General features: G+C 43.3%; 1 protein-coding gene across 1 annotated transcript in view; it reads right to left on the reverse strand.

Annotated features, from left to right (window-relative positions):
- The window catches only part of pcbp4 (poly(rC) binding protein 4), a 178,222-nt gene that overhangs the window by 62,944 nt on the left and 90,360 nt on the right, over positions 1 to 24,918 (reverse strand). Inside the window, exons 4-7 of the mRNA XM_039611948.1 lie at positions 16,060 to 16,390; positions 14,455 to 14,478; positions 13,295 to 13,327; positions 2,098 to 2,214 (exon numbers count right to left, since the gene is read on the reverse strand). Coding sequence (XP_039467882.1) covers positions 2,098 to 2,214; positions 13,295 to 13,327; positions 14,455 to 14,478; positions 16,060 to 16,197 — 312 coding nt within the window. The 5' untranslated portion in view covers positions 16,198 to 16,390. The remainder of the gene's footprint in view (positions 1 to 2,097; positions 2,215 to 13,294; positions 13,328 to 14,454; positions 14,479 to 16,059; positions 16,391 to 24,918) is intronic.

The following is a 24,918-nucleotide window of genomic DNA, read 5'->3' on the forward strand; positions in this document are numbered from 1 at the left end:
TTTGGTAGAGTTCACTCTACATCTACATCAATAAGACGTTTTCCTTTTCTCCTGATTTCATCCACAACTTTGAAAATGGAGCGTAATTACAGACACTTCACTGATTTGGCCACCTGGCTTAAACAAAATCTGAACACAGCACGAGATTTAGCCTGGAGTGTTTCCACTACCTTAAACTCTGATCTTCAGTTAAGAAAAGATTTGATCTTGTGGCTGATAAAAGATGACTGTTCTTAAAATCAGCCAAACCCTGTTTTTAATGCCTTTTACAATTAGGATTTTTTTCCTTCAGGTTGTTTGACCAATGATTAGTCATAACTTCTGTCCTTAATAATGTTCAAACCCACAGAAATCAGACTGACAAACAAAAGAAAATACGGTTTATGCTGCAGAGTAATAGTTTGAGACCCACCACATCACCCTGCATCCTCTGGGGTTTAACACACTGACCGGGAAGCCTGGCTCCGTGATTGGACATCACTGTTATCCATCATGGATAATGCTATCACCCTCTATAATACAATACAGCTGTCAGACCGAGAGGCATCTGGCAGATATCGCCTCGTCTGCAGGGTCTCTACCTCACAATACGAAGCACCTTCAATCAGCTGTTGTTGCGATTTGTCGGAATAAAACTGAGCTGAACGTTTTTATTCTTCATTTCTTTGATGTTTATCAACAGCTGTTTCTGCTATCTGACTATAAGCAGTGATATAATGAAGATCCAAAAACAGCATGATCAAATAACATACGTGTCTGCGCTAGTTCTTCTTCGTTGATAATCATCATCATCATCTTGTCTCTTTTAAAGGCCAAAATATTTGTGGATTGCATTTTGCAGACCTCAACTAAAGCAGATAAATACACAGATGTTTAAAAATGTTATATATGTTTTATGTTTCCTGACTTCACCCACAGAAACATCTTTTATTCTGTTTAATGTGTCACTGCTATCACATCTTCTTTTACCTCCCTTGGTTGCTGTAACACAGCTAACAGATCATGTTAGAGTTAAATGAAACAGAGAATTTCAATACAAGGTTACCTTAACTTTCTTTTCTTTGTAACTCATTAGCAGCGGTACTAAAGACGACTCACAGTACCTACAGTACAGTACTTCACACCAACATCAAAGTATGGCTTTTGCTACTGGACTGATTGACTGAACCCAGCAGTGGCAGAAATGACATATTATGTTAATGCACGGACATTCATAAATTAGCTTTAAAGGTTCTTTTTGTAAAATCAAACAGACTCATGTTGGGTAGGATTGGCCTCCTTTGGGGCCAGGAAATGAAGGCAGGGTGGAGTGAATGAACCTTCATGGACTCTTCTGTTAAAATATCCAACTTTAACAACAAATAATCCTCCATGGATAGTTACTCCTTTATGATAACTCTGAGACGTGCCAGGTGTGTCACGTGTGCTATGGAGTCACCTTGCTAACAAGCCAGCAAATGTTAGCATGTTAGCACGCCGCCTTTCCATCCAAATACGGTCTTCTAATCGCCAAAACATATCGAGGCGGGAAAACGAGTGGGTGGCATCACAGCTGATACGCCCGATGCTGCACTGACTCCCTGCACCGTCCGGTTTCACAGCAGCAGCTCTATCCTTTCTGAACCCTTTCAGCTGATATCGCTTTAACACAATAGAAAGATGCCTTTGAGATGACATCATAGCTGAAGGCTTTAAACTCTTTTTACACATTAAAAGCACAAGAAACTCACAGGAAAGACTGACCTAAATAAACCTTCTTGTTTTTTTTATGTGTGGTGCACAGAGAGAGGAGGATGCTGCCATGGCGACGCCTGCCTAACATCTTAGCACCAACAGTTATCTCCTGCTGTACATCAATAAATGTGAATGTTTCATTTGGTGACGATTAGCAGCAAAGTTTAAATGATACGATAAGAATTGAAGCTTAAAGTTTGTGCAAGATGGAAATCCATGTTTTTTTAAACCATCGGTCAGTGAAGAAGGACAAAAGCACGAATCAAGAGCAATCCCCTGTAACCATGTCAGATTCTCCTGAAAACACTCAACTTACTAACTAGTGTGTGTGTGTGTGTGTGTGTGTGTGTGTCCAGTATCTACCTCCTCCAGTTTGAACGTGATCATGGTGAAGGCCCTGAACACACAGTCTGTCGGCCCTGTGATGGTGATGATCCTCTCTGGACAGGAACCCTCTGAGATGTTGATCCTTGCGCTGCTCTGTGGGTCCAGACAGAGGTGAAGGGGGAAGGGAGGGGGGAGGGAGGGGGGAGGGAGGGTTTGCGGGAAAATTTATTTTTGGGGGTGGGTGGGAGGAGGGGCCAAAAAGAAGGGGAAAGGGGAGGTAAGGAATGGGAGAAAGAGAATGAGAGGATTATGAGAGGGAGGGGAATTGAGGAAAAAAGTCAGGAATGAGGGGAGGCAATTGGGCAGCAGAGAGGAGGTGAGTCGTGATGGGGGAGGAGAAAGAGATGGAGGTTAATGGAAAGAGGGTGGGACAGAACAGAGGAGAGAGAAAACACATTAGTGGGGGGATGGGATATGTGGGCCAAGACAGAGAAGAGGAGGAGAACCATTTTTGCCACTGCTCCTCGTTCCCTATGGGAGAGTCACCTGTGATGCAGGAGAAGAGAGGGATTACAAGAAGGCTGGAAGAGGGAGGACAGGAGGAGGAGCGAGGGAGGGAGGGAGGCAAGCACATGAGAAGACCAGCGTACAGTAAATTGAAGATTTTTAGGAAAGGGTGGGTAGAAGGAGAGCAGAGGAGGAAATGAAAAGGGGTGAAGGAGATCAGGGAGAGGGAGATTAAGATGATTTGATGAGGAAGAGGTAGGAGGCAGGTGAGATTCAAGAACAGGAAATGGAGAGGAGAGGAGAGAGTGTGGGTAGAAATTTATTAAAGGTAGAAGAGGAGGGGCAGGAGGTGGAAGAGGAGGACAGGAAAGTGAGGGAAAGGATCAAAAAGAGAAGAGAGAGACAAGGCGGTGCAAATATTTGAGGAGAAATAAGAGGAGAAGCTGAAGATATAGAGAAGGTGCAGTAATAACCGTACGGGGATGGATGGCGAGGGCAGGTGTCAGGAGGAAATTGAAGTGTGAGTTGGGGGGAGTATAGATAAACAGAGACGATTAGAATCAGAGCCCGGTGCTGGGTTTGTGGGGGAAAGTGGAATCGACTCCAGCGCCCTGAAACCAGAGTAAATTTTTAATGTTCTTCAGGATTAGAAAACTTCATCTGGTTTCCTCTGTGCTCTTAACTTCTAGGTCAATATAAAGATCGATGACATGACATGAAAATCTTAACATCTTCATCTCTTCCACCTCGGCTTCTTTTCTTAAGCTACCTTCAAGAGTTCTTTCGCATATTTTCATGGTGCGGCTCATCAGCTTTATCCCTCTGTAGTTGCAGCTCTGCAGGCTTGTTCTTCATCTGGACCACCTCCTATTCTACTCTTCATCCTCTTCATAGCCAACCTCACTTCCTCCTTACTAATCTTCTGCACTTCCTGATTCACAAGCTGCTCCCCATCCGTCCATCTTCCTCTTCACCCGTCTCCATCTCCACTCTAACCTGCTGCACATCCTTTCCAGTGCGATTTCTCTGCCAATCAGTACAAATCATTTCCTCTGTTCTTTACATCTCACTAAAAGCCTTTTCCCGTGCCTCCCATTAACTCTTTCAGATTGCACCTTCTGCATGAGCTCACCTGTCTGCACCTTGTTTCTGTCAGCCTATGTTCCTCCCTCTTCTCGAATCACATGTTCACCATTTACAGAGGACCAAATTAGTCCACACCAACTGTGCCAGAATATCAACTGTTAGCAGCAGGAAGAAATCTGGAATCAGGGATGTGAAACTAAATGTTCAGCAGCCTGTACATACACTGACCTCATTATTTGGACTTTTGGTCATGTTTAATATGAACATCCACCATTAGAACAGGATACTGAAAAGGTGCACTTTAATTAAAACACTCATTTAAATATTTTTACATTTTAATTTAATTCTTTAATTTGTGTAAATTATGTTTTTCTGAATGCTCGACAGCAGCTTGATTTCCCATCTGATTATCCTTCAACCAACTTAAAAAAAATACCCAGGTAAGAGTCTGTGTGTGTGTGTGTGTGTGTGTGTGTGTGTGTGTGTGTGTGTGTGTGTGTGTGTGTGTGTGTCTTTCCCACATGTGACTCATGTTTGTATTCTGGGTCAGGAGCCTGTCCTGACAGCTCCTCCTACTTCAGCCTAACTACTACAACATGCTGGAGCTGAAAGTCAAAGAGTGCATGTGACACTGTGCTAACTATGACCTACATCCTTTCATCCAGCCTTTATTCACATTTTGACCATTACTTTTCTATTTTAATCTTTCCATTCTGGCCGACTGTTTCTCACTGTTAATCAATTACATTTTTAATTAACTTTCTGCTCAAACACGTTCACGTCCACTTGATTCTTTAATTAAATTGTCATTTCTTTTCTGTCAGATTAGTTGGGCGATTCTTTCACCAACTAATCTGGTACTGCAACAGCACCCCCTGGGAACACTGGGCCCCTCATTGGTCATCACTGGTGTAAAGATATGAGGTACGTGTAACGAACACACGACATTCATATAAATGTGTTTCAGTGAAACATAATAAAATGTGCACTAAACTTAATAACTTTTTTTTTTCACCATTCAAGAACTCTTCCTACGAGGTGTGGGGGTTACTGTGCTGTGTGTCGACAAGAGTCCTCACAGAGATACACAAAGTGCAGGAATCAGCTGTGTCTGTTCCACTCACAGCTGATCTCTCCATCACTGAACACACAGACGGATACAGACAGACTGACGGACGCTCAGCTGTGTGTGTTTGACGTCAGCTTGCCACGAACCATCTCAGCGTACATCAGCTGTGCAAGCGTCAACATTTTTTTCTGCGTGTTTCGCAAGAAAAACACCTGCCACGTGTTGGGACTGTGCCGAGTACATCTACAGCATGTCGACGCATGTGCAGCCACTATATTCTATATAATAGGATACATGACTGACCTATTATTAGTCCTTAAAGAGCTTCCATGTGTGACGTGTATGAGAGGGCTGTGTGCAGGTACACACTGAGCATGGAACAATGATAGCCGGTGGCTTCACAGATCTTTTAGTTTAAGCATAAATACCTGAAACGTCAGTAATCTCAGCACTAACGTTAAGTGTAAACTTGTGGGGCGTATCCCAAATGTTAGCGTGCTAACAGAAACATTATATTTGTTTGAACTGATCTATGCCAATGCTGCGTTCAGGTCATAGCAGAGTTTTAAAAATGACTGTAAATGTTTTTATAGTGTGTGCTAATGGAACGGTGAGCAGAGATCACTTCTCTCCTTCCACAGTCGTGCAAACACTGAGCTGCACCTGGCTGGACAAACGCCCGTCTGAGGGCTCACATGGTTCCTGCACATATGAGGAGAGAAATAAACCACGAGACTGGCTTCACTTTAGCTCAACAAAGATTCTAAAGATTTTCAGGAGTTTTCAGAGGAGTCGTGTCACAGCAGCCCCTGATTTGCATAAAGTAGCTCAGAGCTCGACTTTATGCAAACGAGGATCGAGGGACTCGACTCATCATTAAAAACACAACATGGTGATATCAGAATGCTCTGAATGACTGGCTACGTACACAATGAATGAGAAGCACGGAAACAAAAGAGTCTGTGGACACGTCACACGTGAGCCGTACCGAGGAGGAAAAAAGGCCAGACTTTGATTTAAACGCACTAAACAGCGCAGGTGTGAAAACACCATTAGACTCTTAAGAGGAGACCTATCACCACGGTAACCATGAAAACTTTGAAACAAGTGGCAACTGTTCTGACCCACCAGTGTTGCGTTATTGTAACAAATATATAAACATAATCGGTGGTACAGCGGTTAGTGCTGTCACCTCACATCCACAGGCCCAGTGGGCCTCTGTGTGGAGCTGGGGTACGTCCTCCCACAGCCTGAAGACTGAAGGTTAGGTTAATTATTGATTCTACACTGAAGAGGACCACAGGTGTGTCTGTCTGTGTTAGTCCTGAGACGGACTGTCCTTCTGTCCAGGGTCGACCATGCATCTCCTCCTTTAACATCTGGGACTTGTTGTTTGTTTTCTCAGGACCTTTGGATCACACCTCGCTTTGTACAGGAGCATCAGAGGTTCAACGCTGCAGTGAAACAGTCATTTTGGTGCATTCAGACACTCTCAGCATGGCGGCCCCAGTTGGCACAGTCTGTGTGAAGATCGTGGAAGAAATGAAGCTGAGACTCGTCTACTCATCGATTCTGACAGCAGCTATCTTCAGTAACGATGAGAAGCAGCAGCACAAGACTGACAGCTGCCATCTTGAAGGTGCAGATGTCAGAAACATGAGACTCTTACACGCCGTCGTCTTCCACACCACAGTCCCTTTCTGTAGTTGCTTTGCTGTCTTGCACCGATTTGCATGACGCGTTCATGAACTGAGAAAAGAAGTTCACGTCAAGCCGCCCTCCGCGGTGCCCGCGTCTGTGATGAAGCGCCGTTTGCTCCGGCTCACGTGCTGCTGCTTTGGGTGAAAGTGTGTGAGTGTGCATTTCATTTAGTGTGTTGTTTATCAGTTAGATCCCCCCCCCCCCCGTTATCCTCGGCAGACTGCAGGCTCCTCTCATTGTTATGAAAATAGAACAAATATTCTCTGGGTGCGAGTGTGTGCTTCTGTGAGTGCGAGTGTGCACGTGCACAGCTAGTGGTAATAAAGCAATGATGGAATAATTCTCTCCCACTCTCACACTCTTTATTATCTCAGTAAAAATACATTAGCCACCGTCTCCCTCTCCTCACTCTGTTTATGTCTCTCACCCACATCCATCCTTCTATCCTTTGCTTTTTATCCTCTACCTACAACCATGCCCCTTCTCCCCCTCCTCCAAGATTGCCCCCTTATCGTTCATCCCTCCACCCATTATCCCCTCTTTCATCCTTCTCCCTTTCTTTTATGCTTTCATCTAATCAGCATCTGGAATTTATCGATACCTCCTCCTCCCCATCTACCTCAAGGAGTTGAAGTCTTCTCCATCCATCACATCGGTATCCTCCTGCCTAACCCCGATCCTATCAGTTACCCTCTCTAACCTCCCTTTGGCCTCTCTATCTTTTCCTTATTCCCTCCTTTGTTTCCGCTTTGTATCAAAATGTAGCTGAGCTGTTCTGAGGACCTGAGCTTTTCAAGTTTCCCTGAGTGAGACATTATGGCTGTTACCACTCAAGCTTACAGCTAATCCCAGCTGCAGCTCCACATTTAATGGGCAGACAGGATGTTGGTATTTCTCATCTTCACCAGAATCCAAATAATATCAACAACCATCAGCATCACCAGCGTACCTGCCCAGTCTTAAGGTATTATTTTAGCCACATGCTACATTGGTGCATTTTGGCATCACAGGTTTCCTGTTAGAAGATTTTTCATTTTGGTGTTCCAGACAAAAAAATTACATAAAGAAAAACTGGTGGATGCTGGTGTAACCCTAAACAGTGGATGAACTACCAATGACCTCGCTGATATTAGAGTTTAACCCCAACTCTTTATATTGAGGAAAGTAAAGCATTTTTCTTAATAAAAATATTTCCCAGTGTGTGTTCGTTAGGTTGATTATTTTTTGTCCCCTGCCAAATTAGAAGAACTAAAATTGCTGATAGCTCAGGGTTAGGGTTTAGCAGTTTAATATAACAGTGTAACAAATGCCATGGTCATGAAGTGAAATGAGCAAACGTAACACCAGAAACCAAACAAATTACCACAGTGAAAGCTTCTTCTTCATTTTCTCACAGGCCCGTTTTTGGTTTATCTTCATCCCTAACTTTCATCAGAACAGCTGTTCTTGTCACAGGAACCAGGAGAGCTGAACACATGTTCCTTAAATCTTTACACCAGCTTCCTCTGAATGTAAGAACTGAAAAACAGAAACCGATGAGCTGCTGCTGGTTTATAACTCAAACAGAATCGCAGGTCGTCAGGAAGTGGTCAGCTGGTGGTACCGTGAGCCTGATCCAAACACAGTGATGATACTCTGAAAGGTCCGATTAACTGATTAACAAAATTGAAAGTTAAAAAAAATCAACTGAAATGAAAAGAGATGCTATGAGATATGATGGAAAAGTTCCTGTTTGTTTTTTTTTCTAGTGCTTTCCCAACATCTCCTGGCCAGAGACCAGGACGAATACGAGTCAACTCGTGAACTGACAACTTTTTCTTCACGTTCATGTCACAGAGAAACTGGGGAGTGATGAGCTTACTGGTGGATGCTGGGGCTGGTGGAGGGGTTGAAAGAGCAGCTCACATATCCGAGGGAGATGAGGGGAATTCTGCAGCTTAAAAAGGGCAGCAGTGTGGCACAAAGGTGTCCATGAATCTCAAACTGATTTGAATTCTTTACTAAATTAATGCACCTCAGACCTCTCAGTGCACGTGCCTGGTTTACAACAGAACTAACATATACGAGCACATTCAGGGAGACGCACTTTACAGGAGTGCACCTGCAGTCACGACAAAACAGGAATAAAATATTGCACTGGCAGAAACAGAAGAAAGCATGCAGCGATGTTTTCAATCTGGACACGCTTTAGCATCTCCACTGAAGCTAAATCACACACGCCTTTGGAGGTGCACGTTCTCCCACTTGTGGGAATCTGGGCTGTCATTATATTCCAGATCTTTCTATTTTCTTTCACCCTTCCACCCATCTTCCTCTCCCCTCTCCATCTCCTCCTCCTCACCCCTTATTCCTCTCCCTCCAGTCATAATAAGTGCAGCAGTGCGTCGTCTTGCTGTTTCAGCGTGGGACAGCTGTCTTCATTACTCTTCATTTGGAGCAGAGGAAGGATGGACAGCCATGTCATTCAACTGGATTAGTCTGCTCTGTTCTGCTTTATTAGGGAGTCATGCTCGCAGCATGTGAGCATCTGTATGTGATAAAGAAAGGGCAGGCCGTGTGTGCTAGCGCGTTTGCATGCATGTCTAGGTATGTGTATGTTTGTGTGTGAAGCCATGATGAAGAGCAGCAGCCTGACATTAATGCTTTCACTGACATGATGAAAAGGGACTTCTTGCACCCAGAGTCCACTCCATCTGTGCCAGAAAGCTCTTCACAAACCGGGCGTTGTGTAAAAATGTAGCCTTGATACACTCGATTTCATACACAGTTCATTAGCACAAATGAACAACAGGCTGGGTGTGTTTGTGATCATATACAGTGACTGAGAGTGAGGCAGTCGGTCAGGGAATAAAGAAAGAGTAATGAGAGGAAAACAGAGCTTATGAATCCAGCCTAACTCTGTGTGGTTTGTCCTTGAGAGGCAAATATCGATATAAATATTCATGCTTCCTCTTCTTGCTCTGTGAGTTCCACCTTCAGACAGAAATGCTCCAGAACAACAATCAGAGTTCTTTTCTTCTCATCTGCATCACTTTTCTGTCTGCTCCCTCAATCTTTCTGCAAAAGGTCAAATTAGGGGTCATCTGGAATTTTGGTCTTTTTTAAAGTTTTCCATTTGAATTTGAACTTTCATTTGTTGCTTAAATGCTGTTTTATTTTCACTTTGAGTACTTTTAATTTGAAAGGTTTCTCTAGGGCAGGGCTCTCCATGTTACTGCTGTTACACCTTTAACAGGTGATGCATGTTTGCAGTCCTGAACATCTGTATTTTCATTAGTAATGATTCATAGATGGTGCATTTCTAGTCTTTTAGTCTTTATTAACCTTTGCACGCATATGAATATAATGAATCTAACTTGCAGGTCTTTGGAAAAAAGACGATTTGAATCCCGAACCTTCTAACCGCTGCACCATCATGTCAACAATATACTAAATATATATGGACATATTGGACCTGGTCTTTTCCATTAAATTAAAAAAGTGAAGGAGCTGCGTTTCTGTCAATGAGCACAGTGTGATGCATTGATCTTCTTATAGTGTGCCCACTTTTGGATCCAGTTTCCAGTGTTTTATAACGACACGCGCTGGCCCCTTCAGAGACTCCCGACTCTCTTCAGTCCGAGCGAGGCTCTGTTCGCTCTCCTCCTTTTCCTCTGATGCCACGTTTCCCACAAGAATCATTAGTCAGCATTGTTCTGCCAGAAACTCCAGGCACAGCCACATTTCAGCCATATTTGGCTGCAGGTTGTTTCAGCTGAACAAGCGGCTGATCAGTCAGTCAAACTCACATTAGTGTTGTCTGAACACTGCTCCAATGGGCGGAAACAACTCGAGCGAGTGTGACCTTTGTACAGAGTTAACATGGTAAATGGCACTAATGTGCTTCAGGCTGATGCGCGTTGTATTTCTAATCTGCTCTCTGGTTTTTGCACCATGCTGCATCTAAAAAAGAAAATATATCTTTAATTAATTAAAAAGCTGAGTACCCATTCTGGGGCATGTTGGGGTTCAGCACCATGGACAGAGCATGAGATCCATCACTTTTTCCTGCTCTTACTCATTATTAGACCAAACACCACCCAAAATACCTTGTGTTTGCCACAAAACATTCATCCTTTTCCCCAGAATGAAGCCTATAATTTTCCTGTTGTCATATCTATAAAGGAACAGCTGTTCATTTCTTTATCTCAGAGAAATTTAATGAAATAATTCAGAATTTTGGTCAAGAATGTCGCTGTTATATTAAGGATAACGACAGATTACACAAAAACCATCCATCCATCCATCCATGTCCAGGATGCCCAGAGTTAGAACTGCCCAGACCTCCCACTTCCTGGCCGCCTACTTTAGCTCCTCTGGGAGGCGCTCTCCAAAAAAGCCAGGATGCAGACTGCACTCCAGCACAAACTAAACAAGCAAAGGCGCGAGAGCTCGGGTTATATAGAGTTCTACAAGTATTAAATATTATCATATGCATAGCTGCTTGTTTTGTATAAAAGAATTTTCATCAGCTCTTTTTCCCGTAAATTCACATTTTATTTTTGTGACATTTCACAAGTTACCTTAAAATTCCCCCGACACATAAATGAAAACTCTGCCCCCTCCCCCTCTCTCCTGCTCCCTCCCCCGTTTCTCGCTGGAGTCTTGATTCATGTGCAGTCATCTTCAAACCATTTCTCCTAACACACACATTTCTAAAATCATTTCTCCCTCCAGAACATATTTGTGGGTTAATATTTTACATTTTTCCAGACAAGCAGGGGACTAACTGAGTTCATTTAGACTCATTAAACTCCAGAAACATATTGTTGAAAAACACCGCAAGGTGTTGTGTGACCTAATTTGAAGCTCATTCTGTAGTTAAAGAAAATCTCAGTGTGATAATTCCTCACATATTTCAGTCTGCTCGCTGCTGCTGCTGAACCCACAGAGAAGCTTTTATTTTGCAGGGACTCGGGAGAGCTGTTCAACATGACAGTGAGGATTCGGTGACATAAAAACTCATCTTTGTTTCTACAGTGTAATATATGAGGCAGCCTTTTTAAAGCACACACACACACACACACACACACACACACACACACACACACACACACACACACACACACACGTTGGGTATTCATATCTTATGGGGACATCTAATTGACATAATGCTTTCTCTAACCATAACCTGTAACCCTGACACTAAAATCTCATTTATAGTCTCCAAAGTGCCTTCAAACTTGTGGGGACCTGGGATTTTGGTCCCCATAAGTATAGTAAACTTCAATTTTTGGTCCCCACAAAGCTATGAATACACACTCACACAGGTACATCTCTCCGAGTCTTGTTTGCTCAAGGATAATCTTCACAGCATCTCTCCTCTGAGGATCTTGGCATCTTTGTTCACTTATATAAAAAACTGTCTGCTGTGGAATACATTAAGCCACTGATATGGCCGTGTTCTGTTTTCAGTGAGATGAATGTGGAGCATTTGAACTTATAGATCCGTGTGTTTAAGTATTCATACAGCTGCTGTAAGTGGCCTGATTGCAAATGAAGCCAGGAGAGGGAAGAGAAAGCAGACAGCATGAAGAGGCAGCAAATGATTAGACCGGCTCTCACGCTGGGCGCTGCTGGGATTCAGGTTTTGTCTTTATATGATATATAAGTTCAGTTCTTCTCACTGTTAGTCATCCTGTCAACTTAAAGGTTCAGTGTGAACGTTCCCATCCGAGGGTGTCAGGTAATGCTGTTTGTGCCTCAGTGCACCAACATCAGAGAGATAATGGTGTTACTTCACAGACCTACAGTCTGTCAGAGTTCAGAGGCTGGAGGAGCGCTGCTGTCAGAACGCCACGGTTCACAGGACGTTTGGACCTTTTTGTTTTGCGCTTGGTTTCGCTTTCGTCCAGCTTCGGTTTAGTCACTACAAACAACTGTGTTAGATTTGGTGAATGCACTTCTTCACAACAGTAATCCCACCGTAGTGTCCCGCACCCCCACCAAAGGACACCGCGTGTATAACCGAGACACGCCAGCAGCTTTGAGAATAAAGCATCATTTCATGTGTTGGGAATGGGAACAGCAACATTCCACCGCCAGACCGGAGCACCGTCCAGTCAGGGTTTCCCACAATGCTTAGCTGCTGAAGAAGCTATTGTAGCATCTTTCCCTTACAATATAAAGCGTCTTGAGGCAACTGTTGTTTTGATTTGCAGTTATATAAATACAATTGAATTGAAAACACAGTGAGACATTGACTGGTTTCACACACTTCAACTGAACAAAGTCTTGCATCAGCATTGCACCACAAAACTGTTGGTCCTGAAGTTTGAACCACTGATGTTAGCTTCTGATTTGCAGATGCTGCCGACAGATTACGATTGGCACAATCCAGCGTCCTCGTCTCGTCTCTACGGTTCCCCTCTTACCTCACGTTTGTGTCTTTGTCACACTCGATGTTTCCTCGAACGGACAGGACGCCAGAGAGGTCCGATTCCAGGGGAACGCCTCCCCTGTACACTCGCTATTACTTTAAAGACTTCTGACAGCAAAGAGCAGCTAAATGTGCAAACTGCAACATCACAGGAGGCCGCCAAAAATACTAAACACACCTTCAGATATTTCAGGTGGATTCTTGCTCACAGCTGCAGTGAAGATGAAAGCCACTTTTTATTGTATTTACAGTTAAGTCTGAGCAGAAAGGAGCCCTAACAGGATATATAATCATGGCTCCTGATTCAGTTAAAGACACACAGTGTCACAGTGCTTTACAGTCACGCTGCAGTTAGCAGGAGCTGCATTCAGAGGGCAGTCATGGGTTAATGGGAGACAGAGGAGGATGACAGAAGAATGAACATGTGTGATGGGAGATGAGGTCAGTCTTACCTCTTCTCGTATTCTCTTCACCGTTTCTCCTTTCTGTGGAAAGACACAGGAATGACAGTCATCTCTGAGTGTACCGAGTCCTTAATAAAGATTTATTAGACAAGTATCTGAGCAAGTTTAGAACACAAACACGATCAAATACATACAAGATCATTTTCCAGTCTTTTTAAATCGTTGATGCAGTTACATGTGAGGAATAAGCTACTTTTACTGAAAGAGTGACTGGAAAATCCAGGTGAGGAAAACGAATCAGCGACGCTCGCTGCCTACTAATCAGCAGCCAGCGGGATGCCCCCGAGCAGCTTCACTGGTGGAGCTCCTCAGTGTGCTAGGCGGCTAACAGGTATGACAGTGCGATGCTGTGAATGTGACACACGTTTGCTAATTCGCTCAGGAAAAACGTCGGCGTGACAAACAAAGGGGGCTAACACGGATCATATTTATATCTGAGCTGCGTAACATTTATCTCTGCTGACACGCGTCCTCATCGGCCGAGCCTGCCCAAACCAGATAGCAGTTCTTCAGCCGGCGTCAGCCTGGCAGGCTTGTTTAATGCTAGCAGAAGCCCCGGAGAGCAGCTCCTGCAGGGGGACTACAGACTGGCACGACCCAACTAGAACCATCATGTAATTTAATGCCATCTTTATGTCACAGCTAATAGGCTGCATACTGGAAGTGACTGGGTGGGTGGGGGGTGAAGGATATCAGCCCCAATTGTGGGTTAGCGAATGTGCCGTGGGGGCCAGCGGTCATTATCGCGCCTCGCTCAGCTGTGATATATTTGGACAAAAATCCTACTGGGCTTTATTTAACACGTCCACGCTTAAACTGACTCGCTTCCCTTGAGAGCAGCGCCTTTTCAGTAAGTACAGACTCGAATGACACGGCCCGACTGGAAATGTTACACACTGTTAATGCACATTTCACGGCAACTTCATATCGTGTAGAAGGATTACGCCAAATGTTATCACGAGAGGCGTGCAAATTTCAGAAAACTAAAGCCTGATGATGGCTCTGATGTTGGTTTTCGTTTTTTAATTTCAGTTAAAAGTTCGTTTTAATGACTTTTTCACAGATTGAGTGATTTTTACTTTCTGGCAGAGCAAATTTTTTCATACTGGGTAACACGACGAGCATAGAAGCGAACGTCAAGAACTCACCTTTCCGATGATGCTTCCTACTTCCTGCAGAGAAAAAAAACACAAACAAGAAAATCATTATCCTCAAATTTAAAAACAGACTCATTCAGCCAATCAAAATTCATGTTTTGAACATGCATGCATAGCGCTGAGATATGTTTATGCACCAACATTTAATCATGTTGGCATTTTCATATTCATAAAACAGAAAGCATTTTTTTCTTTTGTGTCACCAACTTCATATAGTTTACATAATGCGAGCTCTAATAACAGGAGGTCAGCGGGGTAACCGTGTACAGGCGAAGTTTGGGACACCCAGAGCCACTGAAAGCAACAGTGTTCTCAGCAAGTGTCGAAGTGTCATTTTAAAGAGTATAAAAAATGAAGTTTGGGTAATAATGGACTGTTCTTCCTGGGGAACATGGGACGTCTGGAAGACAGCAATGCTCTCAGGTTTCCGTGCTTGGATTCTAAAACATGGAGTCCAGGACGACTGAGTAACGGCTGTGATCTGATGATTAGATTTATAAAACCTTTGTTCATTCTGCCGTGTTGAACAGTGAACTTCAGGGAAACTTGGTGACTTCGGAGAGGCTTACTACTTCCTGTTCGGATTCTCGATGGCCGGGAGAAGAAGCGAGAAGGTCCTGAGTTCGATTCCACCATCAGGCCGGGGTCTTTCTGTGCGGAGTTTGCATGTTCTCCCCGTGTTTGCCTGGGTTCCCTCCGGGTACTCCGGCTTCCTCCCACAGTCCAAAGACATGCAGTTAGTGAGGATAGATTAATTGATTAATCTAAATTGTCCATAGGTGTGAATGTGAGAGCGATTGGTTTGTCTGTCCCTGTGACAGACTGGCGACCTGTCCAGGTTGTACCCCGCCTCTCGCCCTATGACAGCTGGGATAGACTCCAGCGCCCCTGAACAGGATGAGTGGAAGCGAATGGATGGATGAATTCTTCATTTAACAGTAAAATATGTTGTGTGTGATTATTACATCTTTCTAGCAGCTCGTTCTAGCCCATAAAAGTGACAGATCTTTGGGGCCTATTATCCTACTGCTAAAGTAGAAGTTCACGGATTCACCAAGTACACTGATGGTGGAGGGGACGCAGTCATTAATGGGTGAGGCTGGTGACTGTAGCTGACTATTAGGAATACTCAGTTGCATTACAAGACCAAGCAGGGCAGGGACTCAGGTGTAGGCAGAGCTCGGTGTGTGTCTGGTTTCTGGTGATGCACCCTCTGGGAGCAGAGACTCGGACCCTTTAACGCAGGGCCGGATCGAACCGCAAGAAAGTAAATGTTACTAAATGTAACATCAGTTCTATGAGTGTGTGGGTAACCCCTTTACAGGCTTCAGTCTGTGCTGGCCATGTCCTCACCTGATCCTGGTTCCCCAGAAAATAATATTCTGTTCACTATGTTGGTAGTTTTTTCTCTATAAGTTAAATTTGGGAACCTTTTAAAGTTTCTGAATCATTTCCATCTGAGATACGATGTTATTATAATGTAATTATTTTTCAGTATTTATTGATGTCATGGTCTTTTCTCTGGCTGCTAGCGGCACAATAACCTGCGTTGTCCTTTATTTCTGTCTAATTAACATGAATAACAGTCTTGCTCACCTTTCCATGCATGAGGAGGCGCAGTGTGAGCGTGACTCCCATAGCGCCGTCTCCAAACTCCTGTTCACAGCTCATGGTAGAGGAGGTGGTGGTGTGGTGGGTGGAGGTGTGGGTGGACTCTGCTGCTGGGAGACGCATGAAGGTCTGAGGCCCCGAGGCGTATGGAGCTCTACAGAACACCACAGAGAACCCTTTGGAGAACCCGGAAAGGAACCCTCAGAGAGCCCTGGAGCTGCGAGAGGGGGAAGGGGAGGTCGGGTTCGGACGGAGGGGCTGTACGGGCGGAGCTGGCGTCAGGGGTGGGATCTATCCTTACTCCGGCTTCTCTTCTCTGTGGGAAGAAAGACAAGAGAGTGACGTCTGAGTATGTGACTGTTTCTACTTCACATCCCCCTCAAAGTTAATGTCTGTATTTAGACCCGATGAGACTAAAACCAGCATGTTGGGATCATTCTGCTCTTTTTTTTAAGCCTCTTATAATCAGTATTTGCTGAGCAACAGCCTTTATTGACTTTTTATTATTCTCTCACTTCTGATGACTGTATCCAGAGCGTCTTACTAAACAGAGCGCAACAGGAAACGAGTCATTTCAGCATGTAAGAGCTGCTGTAATGGGTGTTGATAGATGTGACTCAGCAGCTACAGATTCAGAAATTCTGAGAAAAACACACAACAACAAAGGGAGCCTAAGACCATGCAGTACTGTGTTAAACAGGATTTCCCCGAGAGGCTTCAAACTGAACTTCTTTGTCATTTCAGGCACTTTTAACCCCAAATCCTGATTTCAAAGCAATTTCCACAGATATAGGAAAACCCTAAAATAGGGTGATAAATTGGGTCATTTCTCTTCTCTGTGCTTAATTTGACTCAGGTGCTGGGTGCTCCACATCACCTTCTTTGGTCCCCACAACAGATTATCCATCTGATCCTCCTCTGTGCCCAACCCTCTGCACGCCCTCCTACATGCTGGTGTCCACATCTACTACTGACACAGCATAGGATTGCCTGAGTTAGTGCACAGCAATACTATATCAATGCAAGGACAAACAAACATCCATATTTTATTACATAAATTAAAATACTATGAACAATAGGCCTCCATCCTGAGATACCGTTAGCCGAGCAAACTTACACCAACTGGGCTCAGTCAAAAACAACCCGTCCAACGCTGCACACGCTCGGCTTTACTAAACTACCGCTTTACTCAGAATACCCTCATGGCTCAGTCACATGGGTAAAAACAGGACAGACCTCCCTGCCTCTACAAAAAGTTCTTTCACATTCTGCAGCTTGTCACGACTCGAGGGTGTTGCACACTCATGACTTTTCACTGCAAGGCGACTGCACAGGTTCTTCTTTCTTCTTTGTTGGACTGACTATAGTCACTCTCAGAGAGACTGTCGAACATTTGTGAACAACTGCTGTCTAATTCATAAATGCAGACAGATTTCCAACATATCAAGTGTCAATGAGCAAAACTCGAGGGTTCTGGTTATATTCCTACAGAACAGAAGGGTCGCTGAGACCAAACTGAATATTTAAACGTGAATTTCTGTCTTTGTAATCTCCTGAAGTGAGATAACTCTGTCAACATCTGTTTTATCCAATAATCTAAATTTTAACTTTGACCTTATTTGCAGATAAACAACATTTACCACCTTAAAACTTCCGTTTATTTACCTCGTTATGCTAACCAGTACTTTTACAGAATAATTTAACTATTTATATTAGTAACTGTGATAATAAAGGTTGCTGTAAAAATACATTTTTATGTATTTTTCCTTTAGAGTTGCAGTTAAAGGTCAGAGTGTGAGGGCAGCGACTTTAAATCTTCCAACAAACACTGTTACGCACCCATTTCCACTCATGCTGAGTGAGTGCGCCGAGTGTGGCTCTGAATGAACGCAGTCTCTGTGGCCCTACAGCCACGAGGCCAACAAGGCGTTTCACTGATTCCACATCCTCAGCAGCACGGCGGGAGCGAGCCGGCTCCGCTGCCGTGCGAAGTGTGGGAATTAACATAATTTCTCAAGTGTCAGAAGCTAGTCAACAAGTCTGTGCTGTAATTTAAAAATTAATTGGGAACTCTGTTTAAAAAAGCTTAGGGGGCTGAATTAAATAAGCTTCTGGCCGTGGAAGTGCCACTCAAGCGTGATGATACTTAAGCGTTTCCTTTTAACACAAAACTGAAAGGAAAACAGAGAAAGGGAGAAGACCTCCGCCACTCCTGCATTCCCCTTGTTGTATACAGATGTGCAACTATGCGTGCTGCATACACGATTACATGTACACGCTCTACTTTGATCATTTTTGAGTAAGCATGTCTTTTTGTTTTTTTAGCAGATTTTCCCGTTTGTGTCTGGAGAGCTCACACACACACACACACACACACACACACAGGCATCTGTCACTATGCCAACCAGCACTGTGGGTAACCCGAGGTATGCAGACGAATAAAAAGGTGTGTATAAATGATCGGCATATGTTTGTGTGCATGTGTGTGCGCTGATGGCTCGTTGTGCAGTTTTAAATGTGTTTCAATGCAAGCAGCCAGCCTCACGTCCCCATTTGCACGTCTGCATCTCCCACTCTCATAAAAAATACACACTCTGAACCAAAGTAGGTCACAAATGTAATGCAGGCTGTCTGGCATGCAAAGCAGGCAGCATCTCATGACAATGCAACACTCATTCACACACACACACACACACACACACACTTGAGAAACAAATCTGAGGACAGAGGTGCTGAGAGACAAAGCAGAGTTAAAGTAATAGCGAGTGGCAGCAGGAGGTGGGGGGAGGGGAGAAATGGCAGGAGACGGCTTACACGACCTCCCGGGGAGCGAGAAGAGTGGCTGTCAAAACATCGTTTACACATGAATTCAGTTATTGGCGGCACAGGTTGAGTGTTTGCTTATCTGCGCATCCATTAAAACCTCTGTGTGGAAACTGTGCGTATTGTTGTGCGGCGTCTTGGATAGGCTGGGCACGCGTGTGGACTGGAGTGTGCAGCTGCTTGAGTGCATGCATTTGAGAGGGTGGATTTAGGTTTTTTTTTTCCTGTGAACTGTGTGTGTGTGTGTGTGTGTGTGTGTGTGTGTGTGTGTGTGTGTGTGTGTGTGTGAGAGAAAGAGGGAGAGAGATGAAGAACACAGAACATATGAATTATTAAAGTTCTTTCAGATGTTTCAGTACCGGGTTAAAACCAGGCCTACCCATCCCCCTCTGAGTCATGTTTGTCCACACACACACACACACACACACACACACACACACACACACACACACACACACACACACACACACACACACACACACACACACACACGGTCCTGTCCTTGTAGAAATGGACTCGGGGGAATAAGCCATGAATCAGCCATGCATGAGCTCAGAACTGAGAGAGTGTGTGTATGATTTTACTTGTTTTGCTGACATTGTGGGGACGATGGTCACACAGTAACCTTTTAGGGACTCATCTCTGGGTTTAACCAGATGTCCAGAAGGAAAATTGTTCATATTTAATTTCTGGGCTCCTCTTTTGACATAAAACCACCTGGATTTACATTTCTGTACCTAATGCTCATTTCATAACTTTACAGAAGCATACTGTAGTTTTAGGCCTACACTGAAGAATACCTGGGCAGATTATATGCAGTACTTTAACTCCATGAAACTACGGGACACCAAATACACAGATTTCCTTAAATATAGTACTGAGCGATACTGTGTAGATGCATTCATTAGGGATGTTAGACAGCACAAGGGTGTTACGCCTTCATACAGGTTTTTTGCAATCTTTAACTGTATTTAGTGTCAGTATAATTCCTTCTCTGCTCTTCTGTTTGTATTTGTATTCATTGGCACCAGCCTGTACTGCAGCAGCTCCCAGAAACAAGCACTGGACTTATCGCTAAGATGGCAAAGTGGCGGTGATGGTCCACACCGACACACAAACAGATTCTCCAAGCTGCAAACAGGAAGGTGCTAGCAGCAAAGTTAATTGGGAACTAGCAACATGGAATGAACTCCAGTGAGCAAAATATCTGCCAGCAAAGCAAGTGAGCATGTACCAATTTAAACTACTGTCAATGAAGTGAGCGACTGAAACGGCTGGCTGGTGTGAGCAAGAATAGTAAATAAATACATGCAGGCATAACAACCAGAAACCATTAACTTTGTTTTTCTCAGTGACTTTAAACTCTGCCCACAACAGCTTGTTGGTTTTGGTTTCGATCAAATGTTGTTACATCATTTTGTTCTCAACAAATCACAAAATATATAATCAATAAAGATGTAACGACAACGTTAATGCAGCAGTAACAATCCAAAAACAGCATATTTGAGTATAAAACACAGGAAACACATTTTGGTCCTTTAAGTAGATTCATTTAATAATGTGTCTTTTACCTGCAACCCTTTAAACGCAGGACTGTCACCTGTGGTGGAGAACATTTAAAGTGAGCTACTGCTACTTGTACTTAAACGGTCCTGTTTTCTCCATTTTCAGCTTCATAAGAGGAACTCTGGCTCACTGTCAACATCATCTTGTAACTTACCGATACACTCATTTTATGGTAGCGTATCGTATGAGCTTCCTCCCCTTTAAGGCTACCACACCTGTATGCCAAACGTCTCGTGGCTCACAAACTACAAGTGGGTGGAGCATCTTTGCTCACAGCCAGAGTTGTGTACCGGAAATGATCACATTTATGAAAATCCACTCGCTGTGACGTCACACATGTATAAAGTGTGAATCTGAGCGTTTAAAAACAGAGTTTCCAGCTGCTGTACGAACACCACCTCAATATTTGAAACTTGTTTAATACGAGCATGCGTCGCTGGAGCAGGAAATACACAACAGGAAACAAAGGACTGAACAGCATGTGTATACAACAACTGTCCAAAATAAATAACACTGTGAAAGTAGATCTTGCAGATAAATGTGAAAGATAAAATCACATGGTCAATGGCGAGCGATGATGATGGTCAGTCACACACAGAGACGGACACATCGTACACGCCTTTTGTAAATCCTGTCGTAATGTGAGAGGAAGAAGAAGATTTTGCTCCGTTTTCTTCCTCCGTTATACAAACACAGCCTCCACAGCCGGCGCGCTCTGCAATGCTGCTGAACTTTGGCCTTGTAGAGACACAGTTTGTGTTGTAGCTACGATAACTGCTGAGCTGGAGCTCTGCAATCACAGAGGAAAGTAATAATTTTGATTAGTCTGTTTGTTCCCATTGTGGAACTGATGCCTAAATGCAACAATCTGTCTTTATATGCTTTTCAAGACGAAGAAACCAGACACAGAAATGGGCGAACAGATTTGTTTGGAAGGACAAACTAAAAGATGGGTGCTTGAAATACATAATAAAATGTTTACTGCCACTTTAATTTCACTTATATCGGGAAAAAATGTTATTTGCTGTGTGAAACATGTTCAAGTGTGCTGAAAATGTGTTTATACTTTTATTTATATTTGAGATTAACGGCTATGTTTAAAAAATAAATCCATTTGTATCCTGATAAACCCGCTTTGTTGATATTACTTAAACAGAGCTGTAAGTCATAACAACCCACTGAAAATATGAAAACACACATAACATAAGAAGGCAGAGTCATAAAGCCCATTCAAACAGAAAGCACATTAACAACAGATTCAAAATGATTACATTTTAAAGGGATTAGTTACTCTAATGGTCGGCTGCTGATTGATCCACTTGGAATTAAAAGCCAGTTTTCCAGCTTTAGCATTTATGGGATGACTTTAAAGGATGAAGGAAAACCGTCTCAGGTCTTTTTGACTTGATCTGCATTAAAAATGTGATACTCAAAAAGTTTGCAGATAAAGAAACTGCATTTCTTCTCTCAGCCGATGGATCAACAGAGATGTAATGCATCAGTTTGATTTCTACTTCACACTGCACATTATTCAAATTCTCCCAGATATAAAAAATGTATCTCATTAATGAATTGTTATTCACTGGGGAAGTAACTCAAAGGCCTGACTTCCAACAGGACAGCCAGAGCCAGAGAGAGACCGAAGGCAGGACGGGTGCAGTAGCCCCTGTTCATTACATGGCATCTATACACTGGCTGTTGAACAGATTATAAACGTTTCATTATATGTTTAAATCGAGGTTCTACTTTGTGAACAAAAGCATCATTTTAAATGCAGTGTACATTTTCCCTATGAGCTTTGTTGTAGTTGCCAGCATATATTCAGTCATTTTATTAAAATAAGCCCGTCTCTGAAAGTTCTGCAGGGAAGCACATTATTGTACTTCCTGACCTTTGCCCTCTGTCACGTGTGGAAGACGCTGTTAACATGTTGGGCTTGTGTTATCCTCGTTGAAGAAGATGCGTAAGCTCAACCTCTGACAGCAGCTGCTGTCCGTGGTGCTGATCTAAACCTGGATTATTGCTGTTTTGGCACGACGCAGTGTGCATGAGTGAGAGACAGCAAGATAGAGAGAGAGAGGCTTGTTTGGGCATGCCATGGTAGTAAAGGTAAAAATAATAATGTTCCCCACAGCCAATCGGAGATGTTACACCTGTGGAGAAGCCAGTTAAATGCAAATAAATTACTGATTAACTGTGTTTATAATCAGTTTTATAAAATCCTGAATGGCAGAAAAACATATTCATCTTGTGGTTTTGCAGGAGTCTCTTTCTCTGGTTGATGTTGTTCAGTGCTGAATTTTCAACAATATTTTTCTGTCTTGTCCTATTGTTGCAGAACTTTACAATGTAAAACGCCTCGAGGAGACTGATGTTGTTATTCGGAGCTATATAAATAAAACTGAACTGAAAGTAGAAAAGAAGTCTGGCATGAACACTGAAAAATTCAACAAACTTGTCAAAACCAAGCAACAATCTCCCGATGCCAACACAAAAGTTTCAATAACTGCAGTTCTTCTAATGCTGGCTCCAAAACGGAGTCGGTCCTCACACACTGGTGTTTAACTTTACAGCCTTTATAACTCACCTGCTGCAATTAAAGCGTAAAATTAGGGGTGTGGCCTCTGACTAACCCTGAACCTGGACCGTGTCTGTGCCAACAATATGGCTGCTGTGAGGTTATTTGTATTAAAATCATCCAAGAAGAAGAAATTTCAGCATTTTTTCTGTTTGTATGGTGCAGCCATAGAGGTCACAGATGAAGCTAGCTAGCATTAGTTGATCTCTGTTGTCAAAATGTGGTCATTTCTGGCTAAACCAACATGGTGACACTGAGATTTCAAAATATAAAGTACATCAGCCAACAGATAACACGGTTAGCAACATAAATAGAAAAGCTTCAGCATAGATGATTAATGTGAGCTCTGCTTGTTTTGAATAACTGTTGCTTTATCTCTCAGTTAAGTTTGGCAGGCTGGTCATATTTTTCTTGGATTGCACAGATTTAATTTGGATGTTGGAAAAAAAACCACCATCATCTGTTTTCCCCTTTTTAGAAAAAATTTTTTCCAATAAGAACTGGAACAAAGACCACGAGTGTCAAAAACCTTGCACATGCCAAAAATGAGATTTATCATGACTGCGATCATATTTGTCCAACATCTTATGCACATGTAGCGGACTCTTCCCTCTCTGCTGAGTGTGACTGCACTATCGTTTCAGAACAATACTGCAGATGAAATCCAGGACTTGTCTCTCAAATTATACCCTGATACATCAACACGCTGCCCTCCTTTTCTCCTCCAACCGCCTTTCCCACTGGACTCATCAGGCAAAGCCGCCTTTCATATCAGTCTCCAACAGAAGACAAGGAAATTGTTCCGAAAGAAACAAATAGAGAGAAACAGGAAGTCGGCGTGTGCATGAACACACACACACACACACACACACACACACACACACACACACACACACACACACACACACACACACACACACACACACACACACACACACACACACACACACACACACACACACACACAGACAAAAGAAAGAAAAAGTGACAAAAAAGGAGGAAACAGGAAGAAAAGCAATCAAACAAATCCTGGAGGAGGAGGAAGAGAAAGAGGCGGGGGAGGGAATCGGAGACAAAACGAGGAGGCAGAACACTCTGAATACGTTTCAGGGACATAAGCTAAATCACTGTATTGAATTTGATTATCAGGTGGGCAGGCCTGATTGATTCTGGCCAGCAACAACTCATTTCTAAATACTGATTGGATTAAACGCTGAGCTCACAACTCATTCCTTAAAGCTGATTGGATTAAAGCAGCAGCCGGCTGATTTAAATCACATCGTTGGTCAACTGCAACGTCAAGGACGAGCTGCTTGTAAAACCAGAGAAGAGACAGAAAAACTGCCTCTCCCTGCGAGTGTGTATCTTTGTGTGGTTTTGTTGCTGAAGTCATGGACTCGCTTCCTCAAACACACACACACACACACACACACACACACACACACACACACACACACACACACACACACACACACACACACACACACACACACACACACACACACACACACACACACACACACCCTGCCTCTTGAAGGCTCGGACAGGCTCCAGGCTCCCTCGACCCTGAACTGGATGCACAGAAGCAAACGGATGGATGGAGTTTATTACCTTGATGATATAAAAAATTTTCCCCATGTTAGTGGATATCAATATTTTGAGGTTAGCCAGTTAATCCAGTTCAGTTAAACCAACTTTCTAGTCCACTAGCTTCTGTAACGTAAAGAAAAAGAAGAGAAACAACATGCTGAGCAGTTCTCAGGATGTCAAACACCAGGAACCTGAGTCAGGACCCTGCAGCAGGTTTATGGTGATAATGAAACCTGTCAGTGTTACAGATATCATCCTGTTGTGATGGTTAGTAACACTTCTTATCA

The sequence above is a fragment of the Oreochromis aureus genome, linkage group 5 (assembly GCF_013358895.1).
Source record: "Oreochromis aureus strain Israel breed Guangdong linkage group 5, ZZ_aureus, whole genome shotgun sequence".
Lineage (NCBI taxonomy): Eukaryota > Metazoa > Chordata > Actinopteri > Cichliformes > Cichlidae > Oreochromis > Oreochromis aureus.